At 37.8% G+C, this 15500-nt stretch overlaps 2 protein-coding genes across 10 annotated transcripts in view; both read right to left on the bottom strand.

Annotated features, from left to right (window-relative positions):
- The window catches only part of LOC129240164 (neurocalcin homolog), a 72505-nt gene that overhangs the window by 7021 nt on the left and 49984 nt on the right, over positions 1–15500 (bottom strand). For all 4 annotated transcript variants that reach the window (XM_054875755.1, XM_054875754.1, XM_054875752.1 and 1 more), the window contains exon 2: positions 5244–5338. In XM_054875755.1, coding sequence (XP_054731730.1) covers positions 5244–5313 — 70 coding nt within the window. In that variant the 5' untranslated portion in view covers positions 5314–5338. The remainder of the gene's footprint in view (positions 1–5243; positions 5339–15500) is intronic.
- The window catches only part of LOC129240163 (neuronal calcium sensor 2), a 55067-nt gene continuing 49981 nt past the window's right edge, over positions 10415–15500 (bottom strand). For all 6 annotated transcript variants that reach the window (XM_054875750.1, XM_054875748.1, XM_054875747.1 and 3 more), the window contains 2 exons: positions 12068–12196; positions 10415–10766 (listed from right to left, as the gene is read on the bottom strand). In XM_054875750.1, the coding sequence (XP_054731725.1) occupies positions 10590–10766; positions 12068–12127 (237 nt within the window). In that variant the 5' untranslated portion in view covers positions 12128–12196 and the 3' untranslated portion in view covers positions 10415–10589. The remainder of the gene's footprint in view (positions 10767–12067; positions 12197–15500) is intronic.

The raw sequence follows: 15500 nt of genomic DNA, 5'->3' as shown, positions 1-15500 counted from the left end.
TAATCTGGCCAAGGCCACGAGAAGGTCAGAGGACTGGCAAGCCTATAAGGCTGAATTGAAAAACTACAAAAAAGCAGTTAGAACTGCGCAGCGTGAATCATGGCAAAATTATTGCAAAGAAATTGAAGAGACTTCAGAAGCGGCCAGATTAAGAAAAATTCTCTCAAAGACGCCATGCAACCTAGGCTACCTACAAGGTCAAGGGAATACATGGACTAAGTCAAGTGAGGAATCATTAGGTCTTCTCCTAGACACACACTTTCCAGGAAACAAGCCGGTGGAACAAAACCATTCCGCCAATAATGAAAGGCAATCCGACCTAGGAAATCTCTTAGTCACACACTCAAAAATCGAATGGGCTATTAATACTTTTGGTCCTTATAAATCGCCAGGAACGGACGGTATCTACCCCGCTGAACTGCAGCAATCACGGGGCATTGTACTACCGTATATTAAAATTGTCATTAGAAGTTGTCTTAACATGGGCCACATTCCGCTAGGATGGAGGGAGGCAAAAGTCTCCTTCATACCCAAGGCAGGTAGGTCCTCACACACTAACCCTAAAGACTTCAGACCCATCAGTCTAACGTCTTTTCTTCTCAAGATCCTAGAGAGAATAATAGATGAATACATACGGGGTGTCGTGCCTTTAAATAGGCTCTCTTCGGCGCAACATGCCTATACTAAAGGGAAGTCCACAGAAACCGCCTTACACTCACTAGTCGGGTTGGTGGAAAAAAGCTTATCAGACAAAGAGTTTGCATTGGTTGCTTTCGTAGACATAGAAGGCGCCTTTAACAATATAAATGCAAACGCTATAGTAGATTCATTAGAAGACTTTGGAGTTGAACCACATGTCGTAGCCCTGATAGAAGATATACTCATCAAAAGAAAGGTAACGGCTAAATTAGGAAGCACTACTCTAAGCAGAAAGGTCTGCAGGGGCACACCGCAAGGTGGAGTCCTCTCCCCTCTTCTTTGGACTTTGGCAGTAAACTCCCTGTTGCTGACCCTGGAAAGAGGGGGTTGCCACGTCACAGCTTACGCAGATGACGTAGCAATCGCCGTTAAGGGCAAATATCCTAACACCCTTATGGATATTATGCGCTCTAACATGGCTACGCTTAGAAGCTGGACTGAGAGTAGGGGACTCGATATAAACCCCTCAAAAACTCAAATAATTCTCTTTACAAAGAAACACAGGCTCCCTATAATCTCCCCGCTAACTTTTAAGGGTGTGGAGATTCCTTTGAAAGAGAACGTCAAGTACCTAGGACTCATATTAGACAGGAAACTCACGTGGAAATCTAATATTGAGGAAAGAGTAAAGAAGGCCAACGTTGCACTATACACTTGCAAAAAAGCGGTCGGTATCAAATGGGGACTTACACCCCATATTACGCACTGGCTCTATACTTCGGTAGTTAGGCCAATCTTAATGTACGGAATACTTGTATGGTGGCCATCTGCTCAAAAGGCGACTTACGCTAAAACCATGAGTAAGGTCCAAAGAACAGCTTTTTTGTGCATCTCTGGCGCCTTAAGGACTACTCCAAACAAAGCGCTGGAAGTGCTAATCAACTTACCTGCCCTAAATCTGGTAGGAAAACACGTGGCCGCCGCCTCGGCGCTCAGATTAAAAAGTATGGCGCTATGGAAAGACCGGTGGTTTGGCCACGCTTCCATTTTGCACTCTGTGAATAGTCATAAACAAGAAATAGACTACTCTATCCCTAGACTCACCTTTGAAAGACTCTTCAAGACGAGTATACCGTCAAGAAGGGAGTGGCATACAAGAAGGCCATGGAGAAGGGGGGAATTAAACTTTTATACAGACGGCTCCAAGCTAGACGATAAGGTTGGCTACGGAGTTTTCTCGAAGGAATTAGGACTGGAATTATCCGTTCGACTACCAGACTACTGCAGCGTCTATCAGGCAGAGGTATTAGCTATAAAAGAAGTGGCTACTTACCTAAATACGCACGCCCTAACAAAAACGACTATAAATATATTCTCGGATAGCCAGGCGGCCATCAAATCAATGAATGCGGCATTACTAAGATCGAAGGTTGCACAGGAATGCCGGGCAGCTCTAAATGATATTAGTGACGTATTCAAGGTCAGCCTTATTTGGGTTCCGGGACATAGAGATATTGAGGGAAACTGTAAAGCAGATGAGCTAGCCAGAAAGGGTACCGCTCTCCAACTGCTGAGTGATAAAAGTACCATTGGAATACCCATGGCCACGAGTAAACTAATAATAAAAAACCACTTTATCCAAGAGGCCAATAGGTCATGGAGAAATGAAGATACGTGTCTAACAGCTAGGCTACTATGGCCGCAAATAAACAAGAAAAGAACAAAGGAATTGCTTAGTCTCTCAAGAGACAATATCTCGAAGGTCGTGGCTTGCTTAACCGGTCACTGGCTATTTGGCAGGCATTCCTCGAGGCTAGGAGTCTTCTCCCATGAATATTGCAGAAGTTGCAGAGATGAGGAAGAGGAAGAAACAGTTGAGCACTTCCTCTGCAATTGTCCAGCCCTAGCTAAAATCAGAGCAGGTTGTCTAGGTAAATACTTTTTTAATTCTCTTACAGAACTGTCTGGCGTAGGGTTGGCATCAATACTACGCTTCATAAAAACCACGAAATGGTTCCACGAAGGAAGATAAACGAGGTTCCCGTGTAGCACAGTGGTATCACAACGGACCTGTAAGGTCTAAGTGAGTTGGTCGTGCAGACCGACTACCACCATAACCTAACCTAACCTAAATACATTAATGCATGGATTTGTACAAATTCTCCAGATAGCCTCATGAAATTTCAGACCAGGCTGTTTTAATGATTCGAATTAAACCATTTTTGTCTTCAAATTGTTGCCAATTCTCATAAACCTTACGAGCTAGGCATCTCTAAAGATTTTCAATAATGTTGAGACCTGGGAATACGGTGTCCATGCCAAAGTTTCAACGTCTTGAGACGCAATTCAAATTTTGATCACACCCGAATTGTGGACAGGTCCATTATCCTGTTGAAAGAACCAATCAATAGGTCCAAATGTTTGACGAATCTCAGGAGAAGATGATTCCAACAGAGCTTTATAGCTGTTTGCCGCCATTTTGTGGCCCACAATTTTAAATTCGAATGCGGCATAATACGATATTGCTTCCCATACCATAACACCACCTTCGTGGTTGTGATGTAAGTCATGGAAATAGTAATTATATCCATCCGGATCATCCAGATTGAAGTTCTTTTATTACTTTTCCCCATTCACCGGATCGTTATTCGTAACAAACCTCGTAATGTGGTCTCTTGCAAAATTTAGGCGGCGTTGTTTGCGAAATTTATTCAAAGGTGCTTTTTTTTGTACTTTGTATGCTTCAGATGTGGCGCTTTTAGAATAGCACTTCGAACGTTGGATTTAGGCTGCAACATTTTCCATTTCTTTAATTTTTGTGGTTGGAAGGGCGGAATTTGATGTAATCCTATGGATTTTGCGGGTTTCCCTCGGTGGATGTTTTACGTAAAGATCCACAACATTTGGATTTAGACCAATCTTTTTAGTAATTTGTCGATTTGAAAGTCCCTATGAAGTCAAGACTTTGGTTGACCCTTTTTCATCTGTTCCCATTTATTTGAATTAAGAAGGTTTCGACCAAACACAATGAATGCTTAAAAAAACGATCCCTTTTCCCAGCTTTAATGCACAAATACAGGTCCCGCAGGGTCGAAATGTAACCAACTTCAAACCGCTCGCGCAGCTGATGAACGGGCAGCTGTCTATTAGTTGGCTAAATGACAGTCCAGAGTATTGTTTACAAGAGCGCATTATATTTGGCGGGAAGATCACAAACAGCGATTGTTCGTGAACTCAAGCACCTTAAATTAAATAAAGTTTTTGTTTATCGCACCACTATTCGTTACAATGACATTGGTAGCATCGCGAAACGTCATGGAGGTGGGCATCAAAAGACTGCAACGTCATATGAAATGGTTCAAAAAGTGAAAAAGCGACTTGAGCGAAATCCCCGACGAAGTGCCAATCAAGTGGCGAAAAAACTATAAATATCTGACCGTAGCATCCTCTGCATACTGAAAAATGATCTCAAAGTCAAGGCTTACAAGATTCAAAAGGCGCATGATCTCCCACCAAAACAGCAACAAGTCAGGCTTGAGAGAACGAAGGAGTTGCCTCGCTTGGCCAAAAGCGGTCAATTTCCGAACATTGTGTTTTCTGACGAGAAAATTTTTCAAATCGAGCAATTCGTAAACTCCCAAAACGATAGGGTTTATTTTACCGACCGTTCATATGAGAATTTGAGTATCGATTGGCCACCAGGAGGCAGCACCCTCTATAGATAATGGTTTGGGCCGCTGTAACCGCAGATGGGCGCTCTCCAATCGTTTTCATCGAGCCTGGCGTCAAGGTAAATGCGAAATATTATCGGGAAAGTATTCGGAAGGTTGCTTTGAAACCGTTGGGAGACAAACATTTTGGCGGCAGACCATGGACGTTGCAACAGGACTCGGCACAGTCTCACAAAGCTCGAGTGAACCAAGAATGGATAAAGAACAATGTTCCGAACTTCATAACGTCCACACAATGGCTCTCAAATTTACCAGACGCGAATCCGATGTATTATTATCTTTGGGCGATTTTGGAGAACAAGGTACAAACTAAGATTCAAGAGTCTCGAGGCGCTGAAAAAAGCCATTGTCCGCCAGTGGGCCCAAATACTTGCAAGTCACATTCGGACAGCTTGCGATTCGTTTCTAGACCGTCTCAAAGGCCATAAGTCAAGTCAAAAAGTGGTAATATCGAACAAAAGTAAACTTATTCTTAATTTTGTATTATTTTCACACATTTTTTACTTTGAATTGAATACAAGTAATTTTCCAAACTAAATTTATGGCCTTTTTAATTGGTTACACTTCGAGTGCCGGACCCGGTAATGTAGCAAACTGAGTGCCTCTGAAGTGAACCAATAAATCAAGCACAATATTACAACTGCTGAAGTTTTACTACTGCGAAATACCGTTAGATGGAATAACGTTTTGATGCATGTTTAGTTTCGAGCAAAGTACAGTCTTCACCTGAAGTGTCAGAAACCCTTGTGGTACTAAATCAAACCGGACTGTATATCAACCACTTTTTATAAAGCTTTCTACTGCCCGAATTTAAGATAATTTTATTTATCAAACTTAGTTATATATTATTTTACGTTTTTGTTAAATTCTTACCTGTGAATTCTGTGTTTTGTTTTAGGTCCTCTAAGACTTCTGGCTTCAATTTACTGTTTTGCTTTCCCATTTTGATTACTCATGCTTTGATTTCTCTGAAAAGGGTAGGAAGGAAGCAAATATGTATTTTCAACAACATTTTGTAAAGAATATTTTTATCATTAAATGTCTACAGAAAATAATTAAAAACTACTAATTAATATATTTTGACTTTATTACCGTTTATTTTCAATCTGATCGTCTTGCCTTCGAGCTTGAACAGTAAATTATTTGCAAGCTTGAATGGTGGCTTGAATGCACATTCGAAAAATACGATAATACATACATATAGTAGATTAATGGGCAAAATTTTGATCTAACACGAGGAAGCTGCTTAAAATTCATCATCTCAACTAAACTTTTTGTAGTTAGTTTACGAATAAAGCTGTAAAAGAATTGCTTCGAAAAAAGTAAGCGATTTTACGAAATTATAAAACATTTGAATTTGTGTTTACTAAATTCAAATACTTATTTGTGTTGGTACTATAAAAAACAAACTGCTTAAAACAAACCTAATATAGTATTGAAGAGTAAGCTTAAAAAATCTATGATATTTTGAGCTTAAGCGTAGAAAAAGCCAACTGACTACATATACGCCGTCTTAAGCACGGATATGGAGCTGCAATTATATTACATATACGTACATATATACCCAAATTCGTCGTCAGTCTATTGAAATCACTTGTTGGTGAGTGGTAAAAATAGCTATTATTTTATTTTTCTACATTCGCATACGAAGAAACAAACACAATGACTTGTGCGGAATTTGTGGAACAAATTAGTTTCAGAGGTTTTGCACTTTTTTGTTTACTTATTGTTAGTTTTATTAGCTAAAGTGCACTTACACGCTAAAACGAGCATTTCCGGGCAGAAGCGTAAAAACAGAAGTAAAAAACAAATAGAGTTCGATACAAACACAAGAGGTTATTTTGACGATATTTTGCAGTTTTTCTTACTATACTTCTGAGTAACTTTATTTGGTAATACTTTTTTATCATATCTATTTTTCGCACTGCAAATTTCGTTATGTATTTTTATAGCACGTCATTCGCTGTTTTAAATAATATTTTTTAAATGAGAATTTATTTCAATGAACAAAACTTATTGAGGCACTCAAATTAGACGAATTTAAAAAAGCCAATATTGCAATTTTTCACGAATTGTTAGTGCATTACAATCACCCTGAATAATAAATTTGTGATAATGTGTAGTAATATATCTTTCAGTGTGTAAGCAAAATATTTATGTATATATTTTTTGGCAGCAATTACCATTAATAAAATAATAAAACAAATTTAGGAAAATATTTTTAAACGAAACAAAACGAAACGAATCGAAAGCATTGAGCTACACAATAATTTAATAATTTTATGGCTACTGCTTCTGCTAACGTAAATGCCTACAAATATTTGTTTTTACTTAATTAGGTTTACTTTTCATCAACTTTCTCGCAACAAAATAAATTAAACAAATAATAAATAAAAAAGTGTCATGTATACTTAACGCGCCGAGTTGAGGTGAAAAAATGTATCACTTAGAATGAGACAGGGTATGACATAACCTCAAATTAATATACCACTGAAAATTGCACATCCTCCAAAAGCTCCTCAGAAAAACCATTTGCCGTTCGGAGGCGGCATAAAACTTTACTTGTAAAACAGAAACATCAAGGCGCACAAAACCAATAGGAGGTCTGTTAAGCACCCAATAAAAGGTGTCAGCGCCAATTATATACTTATATTTATATGTAGATGTATATACCTATATGCACAGTCACCGTCCAAAGAAAATGTAGACCATTGAAAAGTTTTGACTATTTATTTATTTCAATTATTCTTTTATAACAACAATGTTCATACTACAATACAACAAAAACCATATATGTAATGCAAAGTTTCACACTTTTTACAAAATTTGTAAGAGTTCGGCAAATTTTCATCAAAATTTCAAATTTTTTACTCAGAATTTCGGAAAAAATTGCAAGCATGCAATTTTGTAGCTCACAGCACAAATCGAGTTGCAAAACTTAATCGCACAGGCACAATTTCCTATAAGAGCATACAATTGCTGGCATATACGGCTTTGACGACCGCGCTGTTAGTTCTGCCCTTTCCAAGCTGGATAAAGAAGCAAAGCGAATGGATCTAGTGGTGAACGAGGACAAAACGAAGTACCTTCTGTCATCAAACAAACAGTCGGCGCATCCGCGTATCGGCACCCTTGTCACTGTTGACAGTTATGATTTCGAGGTTATAAGAGACTTCGTTTATTTAGAAACCAGCATTAACACCGCTAACAATGTCAGCCTTGAAATCCAACATAGAACCTCTCTTGCCAACAAGTGCCACTTTGGACTAAGTAGGCAATTGAGTAGTAAAGTCCTCTCTCGACGAACAAAACTAACACTCCATAAGGCCCTCATAATGCCCGTCCTATCGATTGGCGCGGAAGCCTTGGATAACAACATCCGATGTGGCATAGCTTGGAGAGTTTGAGAGAAAGATTATGCGGAAGATTTTTAAACCTTTGGAACAATGAACTGTATGAACTTTACGACGATATAGACATAGCAAAGCGAATAAGATATAGCGGCTTCGTTGGCTGGGTCATGTTGTCCGAATGGATACAAACGCTCCAATTCTGAATGCTTTCGTCTCCTTTGTGTTAGAAAGATCAGGTGGAGATGGAGTTGGCTTCACTTGGTGTACCCAACTGGTGCCAGTTAGTACGACAAAGAAACGACTGGCGCACTTTGTTAAACTCGGCCAAAGCGCTTAGGCGGTTATCGCGCCAATTAGGAAGAAGAAGAAGCACCTTTGGTATAGTAAAGTGCAAGTTTAGTTTCAAGTAGGTCAAATATATCATGATTCTTGAGAATTTTTATTGGTCGCCTTCTGTGCATTTTGTCCATTTTTTAATGTAAGAAAACTCGCAACACCGTCAGAAGAAATTTTTTTTTTAAATATACTCAATTTTTAAACCACTTGAAATCAAAATTGAATGATCTATAAAACTGCGCCGGCCGCCGTATCCGAATGGGTTGGTGCGTGATTACCATTCGGAATTAACAGAGAGAACGTTGGTTCGAATCTCGGTGAAAACACCAAAATTAAGAAAAATATTTTTCTAATAGCGATCGCCCCTCGGCAGGCAATGGCAAGCCTCCGAGTGTATTTCTGCCATGAAAAAGCTCCTCATAAAAAATATATGCAGTTCGGAGTCGGCTTGAAACTGTAGGTCCCTCCATTTGTGGAACAGCATCAAGACGCACACCATAAATAGGAGGAGGAGCTCGGCCAAACACCCAAAAAGGGTGTACGCGCCAATTAATATATATATAAGGTTGTCAAAAAAGTCTTTCGGTATTTCCGCAAGCTTGTCTTTGCAAGCGCGTAGTTCTAGTTGTATTCGTCGCATCGGTTCACGCTAGAGCTTTTTGGAAAGCTCTTTTCACGTGCTAACACGTGTTTGATTAATTGTTGTTTGCTTTTAGTCGTTCGTGAGTTATAGCGTCGCAAACATGGAGCAAAATAAAGAGAAAATACGACATATTTTACAGTACTACTACGATAAAGGCAAAAATGCATCTCATGCTGCCAATAAAATTTGTGCAGTTTATGGACCCGATACAGTTTCCATTTCCATCGCACAACGATGGTTTCAACGTTTTCGTTCTGGTGCAGAGGTGATGGAAGATGCGCCACGGTCCGGAAGGCTTGTCGTCAAAAATTGCGATAAAATCGCTGAATTGATCGAAAGAGACCGGCATAGTAGCAGCCGTAGCATCGGCCAAGAGCTGGGCATGAGTCATCAAACCGTTATAAACCATTTGAAGAAGCTTGGATTCAAAAAGAAGCTCGATGTATGGGTGCCACACGACTTCACGCAAAAAAACATTTTTGCCCATATGGATGCATGCGAATCGCTTCTGAATCGCAACAAAATCAACCCGTTTTTGAAGCGGATGGTGACTGGCGATGAAAAGTGGGTCACTTACGACAACGTGAAGCGCAAACGGTCGTGGTCGAAAAGCGGTGAAGCTGCCCAGACGGTGGCCAAGCCTGGATTGACGGCCAGGAAGGTTCTTCTGTGTGTTTGGTGGGATTGGCAGGGAATCATCCACTATGAGCTGCTCCCCTATGGCCAAACGCTCAATTCGGACCTGTACTGCTAACAAATGCACCGCTTGAATGCAGCACTCATGCAGAAGAGGCCATCTTTGATCAACATAGGCCGAATTGTCTTCCATCAGGACAACGCCAGGCCACACACATCTTTGGTGACGCGCCAGAAGCTCTGGGAGCTCGGATGGGAGGTTCTTTTGCATCCACCGTATAGTCCGGATCTCGCACCAAGTGATTACCACCTATTTCTGTCCATGGAGAACGAGCTTGGTAGTCGGAAGTTGTCCACAAGAGAGTCCTGTGAAAATTGGCTCTCCGAGTTTTTTGACAATAGGGAAGCGAGCTTCTATAAGAAGGGCATTATGAAGTTGGCATCTCGTTGGGAACTCGTCATCGAACAAAACGGCGCATATTTGACTTAAATCGCATTATTATAACCAATTTTATGAACAATTGAAAATTCAATAAAAATGCCGCAAGACTTTTTTGACAACCTTATATATACTATATATATATATATATAAAACTGCATACACGAAATTTTTTTAGAAATTCTGAGTAAAAAGTTTGAAAATTTGGCGAATTTTTACAAATTTTATACAAAGTTCGAAACTTTGCCTTATATGGTTCTTGTTGTAATAAGAACTATATTTTTTTAAAATAATAATTCAAATTACACAATAACTAAATCGTCGAACTTAACCAAATGTGGTGTACACTTTCTTTCTCCCAGTATATACCTATATAAATTGCATACAAAAGACATAATTAATTTGAATATGATATTCAATTATATGATATTCATTATATTATGAATAATGAAATAAGAGATATATTAATTACATATTTATATCCTTTTAAGCCCCAATCTTGCCACACACGTTTAAACCATTAAAACAACGTTTAGTTAATGTCTGGGAACAAGATACCCTGCCTCATACTCGCCGGTTTAAGTATGCATGCATGTATGTATGTATGTATGTGTGTATAAAACATTGAAACACAGTGTTAATTTTTAGTAGATGCCTTAGTATTCATTTTAGGAAATGTAAATTTATAAATTTTATGATATAAATGATTCAATAAATTACATAAACCGCAATGGGTTATTTTTATTTTTGTTTTTAATTCATTTTGTTTCTTTTGTGTTTTCTTTGGTTTTTGGGATTTGTTTTCATGGTGTTTATGGGGCCAACATTTTTGAAAGTTCCTCATCTTGCAGACACCCTTTCAAGAATTCATCTTGAGTTAATTGACCATCATTGTTTTCGTCCATTTTTGCGAAAATATTTTTTGCACGCTCTTCAGCAGAATCTGCTGGTCGATTCGATGAACACGCGCCAAGCATATCGTATATGGCCTGCAAAAAAAAACCAATACACATACACTGAAATATACACATACGTATGTACATAATTAAAATTATGAACACAACATTGAAGTACAAATTAATAGGCAAGAGAGCTTAAATTAATGGTTTGAGCAAACGTGAACTGACGGTATAAATTAACAACATAATTACTACATTTGAGCAAATAGACCAAAAAATAAAAAATAAATAAAAGCACACAAACACAAAAGGAGTGTTGTTTTTTTTTTGTTTTATTAGCCTTGCCAAAGGGTGACCAATTAGCAATGACAGTTTTTCCAATGGTTATGTTTCAGCAGATGCCAATCACCATCAATCTCTAGAGTTCCAAGTTGGAATATAGAGTGTTAATGTTGAGTAATGAGTAATGTTTTCCAAGTTTTCAATGGCTTCCAGTAATGTTTGCCATTTTTTACGCATAATTTTATATTTGTCGAACATTTGGAAATTATTAACGAAATTTTGGCTTTGTTGTAAATACAGCGATCCGAAGATTATCTTTCCGAGGCTAATTTTTCGCCCCGCACAATTCACAAGTGTTCTGCCAGGCATCAATGCATCCACAAAGACTAACTGTTTGTGCGCTTTATGGCATAGTGGCTGCATCGATCTAAATGAGAAAGGAATCAGGATTACCGTGAACGATCTTCGCTATAGAGCCATATTAGCCGACTTTGTGTGGTCATAGCTCGAGAACATAAATATATCAGAATGCGTCTTCAATAACTATAAAGACTATAAACTGGATACCCATTTGAATGTTGAGTTTTTTCACACATCATGGCAGAAATGTAGTTTCAAAATACAGAATTTATATTATCGTCCCCTTAGTATAATAATAGCCTATGTGCTCATAGGCTATTATTTTTTTATTGAATTTTTGGATTCTCCATCGTCGATTTTATATGTGGTCAAAATTTTGTCAAATTCTAGTTCCACAAAGTGGGTCAAAACGTCAGTCAAAAAATAATAAATATTTACAGACATAACGAGATTTGAGTGAGAGCTACTTTCGACAAAAAGTTTGAAACTCATTTTCTCAAAACATCAAAAAATTTATAGGCTATTTTAATACTAAGGGGACGTTATGTTCCACCGGTTGTTGCTTTATTAAAATTTCTTTTCATATTGTTCTTATCTGGTCACCCTATAATTACTTTAATAACTACTATAATGAATTTAACTCAAATAAAAAGAATAATAAACACGCACAGTGTATGTATGTATAAATGCACGTCATATTTGCAGCTATTTCACGCACATGTTTAAAACACATCGTGTTATTTTACTACCTGAACAATTTTCGTCATTTCTTGTATGTCAATAACGCCGTTACCATCTACGTCGTACATACGAAAAGCCCATTTAAGCTTCTCCTCGGGAGTGCCGCTCGATGTAACGTCTATAGCAAGAAGGAATTCCTGTATAAAAAAATTTAAATTGTTTAATGAAAACAGAGAAATGGTAATTAGTATTTGAGAAAATTTTAGGCTAGTTTAGTTTACAAACACTTATAAAACCAAAAATAAGAACGAATACCAACAGAGAAAACTAACTCTACTCTCAATAGTTCTTCTGATACATCAATACTACCACCATTTTAGATTCAACAACTCATTGGCGCTATATTGAGAAGGGTTCTTAGTTATAAAGTACACAACTATTTAATATAAAAACTAATTGTCAAATATATATTATTATATATGTATGTATAGTTTAAAAATTCTCTTTGACAGAATTCAACGAGTAAAAAAGTTTTTTTAAGTATGCTCTCTTTTCCCTGAATTTCTCTAATCCAGCCTCATCATATAAATCCCGCATAAACAAATAGAGAGTAGAATGCCGATTTATCGCTGTATTTTTTGTTGAATAGCATTAAGAGGGAAACTGACTGTTCCTCTCTTTTATAAATGATTAACTTTTCGGTTCCTATCAGGTCTTTACGTAATAAATATCCTTTGTTTAATAATTGTAATTTAACCTTTTGATAATGATATTTTTGTAGTGAATAAAAAATATTGTACAATAAATAAAATTAATTTTATTGTCAAATATACTTTTGTAATAAGGAAGAACAACTGTTTATTGATTTCAGAATAAATAAACAAATAAATAACCTTTGTTTGGCCGAAATATCTAATTGATAGGTAGGTAGCACATGTATACAGGGTTTGATTGAAAAGTAATGAGCCTTATTTTTTTAAGCAGTTTTATTACTCGTAAACCTTTTGGCTTATACAACTAATATTCTTCAAAATAGAACCCTTGAGCGTCAATAGACCGCTGGTAGCGGTCCTTCCACTGCAGGAAACATTTTTTAAACTCATCCGCCGGAATCGCGTTCAATTCGGCTGTCACAGTTTTTTGGATCGCTTCGATGGAGTCGAAATGCCTCCCCTTCAGCTTTCTTTTCAGGCGCGGGAACAAGAAGAAGTCCGGAGGGGACAGGTCTGGGCTGTCGGGAGGGTGGGGAAGCACCGGAAACCCCATCTTCCCCCCGGTTCACATCTTCGTCTGTTTGCGTCGTCGAAGGCCTTCCAGATCGCAGTTCGTCTTTGACGTCCTCGCGGCCTTCCTTGAACGACTTGTGCCAGCATTTTACCTGGGCACTGGACGGAGATTGGTCCCCGTAAGCCTCCTTGAGTAGCCCAATGGTTTCGGTACTCGTTTTGTTTAGCTTTACGTAAAATTTGATCGAGTAACGTTGCTCCAACGATCGCTGCATTTTCGCCACTGCAAAATCCTAACACACTTACAAAACAGCTTTCACGCGCGGAGCGATGTTGACTGCACCGCTGTTGCCTGCGAACTGGGACCGGTTTCTAGTAGAAGGGAAAGGTGCAACGATCATTTTCCCCCACCAGCCGATTCGGTTGATCGCTTGGCAGACGCTCCGTGCGGGAAGGCTCATTACTTTTCAATCAAACCTGTAAAGAAGCTTTGTTTCATATTCATAACTATGAAACCGGAATTTAAAAAATATTTCATTTCAAGTAATGATCATCGTGAGATATACAGTTTTTCCATCTTTCAGGAATTTTGTGAAGGCTTCGCCGCAAAAAAAATGTTAATCTTTTAAGTCCAACCGGTAAATTAACCATTTTTTACATATTTTCGTAAGAAGCGAAGTGTTGCTCTACAAGTGTCTTTCCTATCGATCCTACTGAAATCTAAGTGAGCTCAATATGGCGAATGAGTCGTGCTTAAAAGTTAAGCACCTTTCACATTTTCCTGGCACGCTCTGCTCATCAGAGAACATTACGGGAATCTTTTAATATTCTGGAAATATGTTTAGCACAAAAGTTGGCTAATTTAATAAAGATGAAAATTTAAAGAGGTTTTTGAAGCTCATGTCAGATTACGAAAACTAGTTATCACTGATATCGTAGTTAGAAACAATGAAATACAAAGTGGCGCAAAATTAATCATCCAATTTTGTTTTTTAATAATTATTTTACGAGATAAAAAGATTTTAAGTGATAAAATTGAATTTGAAAAAGGCGAGCCAAGAAGCACCGAGAGAATGGTAACTCCATAACACTCAGGCTAAAAAGCCCATTGCATTCGAAGCACTGGAAGGTGAAAGGGTTAATAGTCTAGGAGGAAAGGAGAGAAGTGAAGAGAGAAAGAGATAGGATAGAATAAAAGCAGAGATAGAGAAAGCAAGTCCTGTGAAAATTTTCTAGATTCTTTGGCAAATCTGGAAATATCTTCCAGATTGAGAGAACGAATATTAATCATTCTTATGACAACCCAAAATTCGTAGCCTTGCTCTAGAAAAGGCAGGGCACTCACAGAGAAAATGTTCAGTGCTATCCGGCTCCTCTAAACAAGACCGGCAAATCGGGTCCTCACTGATTCCAATGGTGGTCATATGCTCAGTGATGGAAATCTTTATTTTAACTTTTACGCGCTCCATTGCTTGTCTGTTTGTATGCTGCAGCTGCCTAGTTCGCATATTCCAAACATGATTGACGTACGACGCCATTTGCAAAAAATAATAAATCTTCCGAAAGAGTGATTAATTTTTGCGCCACCTAGTAAAAGCTTGTAATATTGTATGTACATATGTATATATTATATGTGAAGAGATATCGAAATCATTCGCGCTCTCTGTGAATAGATTCCGGTTTCATAGGCATATATGTATGTAGTATGCCTAGTTAAATGATAAAGAGTCAACAACGTATTTTTTAATGCTGCCAAAAGCCAATTTATTTAATTATTCATTATTTTTCCGAAACTATTAATTTCACGAAAAGTGTGAATTAAGTTTTTGATCTAAAAATCATGTCAAATAACAAACTTGGGCTTTGGTTCAAAGGAGCAGCATATCTACTTGCTACGTATGTTTGTATGTACATACATGTACATCGTCAATTGGCTTCTGTGACTATTTATATTTTTATTTGATAGATCGTAATATAATTGGTAATGTATGTTGGTTTGTTTGTTTGAGTGTGTATCCATTTAGTTTTTCTTCTGCCCGTATCAGTACAAACGTCATACCAATAAGCCTATATTGCACAATACTCGTATATTGCCTTTGCAATGACAGTTTTGTATCATTCCCTATTTTCAAATTGTTTGTTGTTATGTCAATATAAGTAGTTGTTATTTTTCTCTCTTGTAATTTTTTTTATTGTCTGTGTGTGTTTTTTTAGTTTTTCAGGCTGTATAAAATCAATTACAACACTTCACCTCGTCTTTCCATTACAAATACAC

Source organism: Anastrepha obliqua, chromosome 3 (assembly GCF_027943255.1).
Source record: "Anastrepha obliqua isolate idAnaObli1 chromosome 3, idAnaObli1_1.0, whole genome shotgun sequence".
Taxonomy (NCBI): domain Eukaryota; kingdom Metazoa; phylum Arthropoda; class Insecta; order Diptera; family Tephritidae; genus Anastrepha; species Anastrepha obliqua.
The sequence above is the reverse complement of the archived record's forward strand: the minus strand, read 5'-3'. Positions and strand labels throughout refer to the sequence as shown.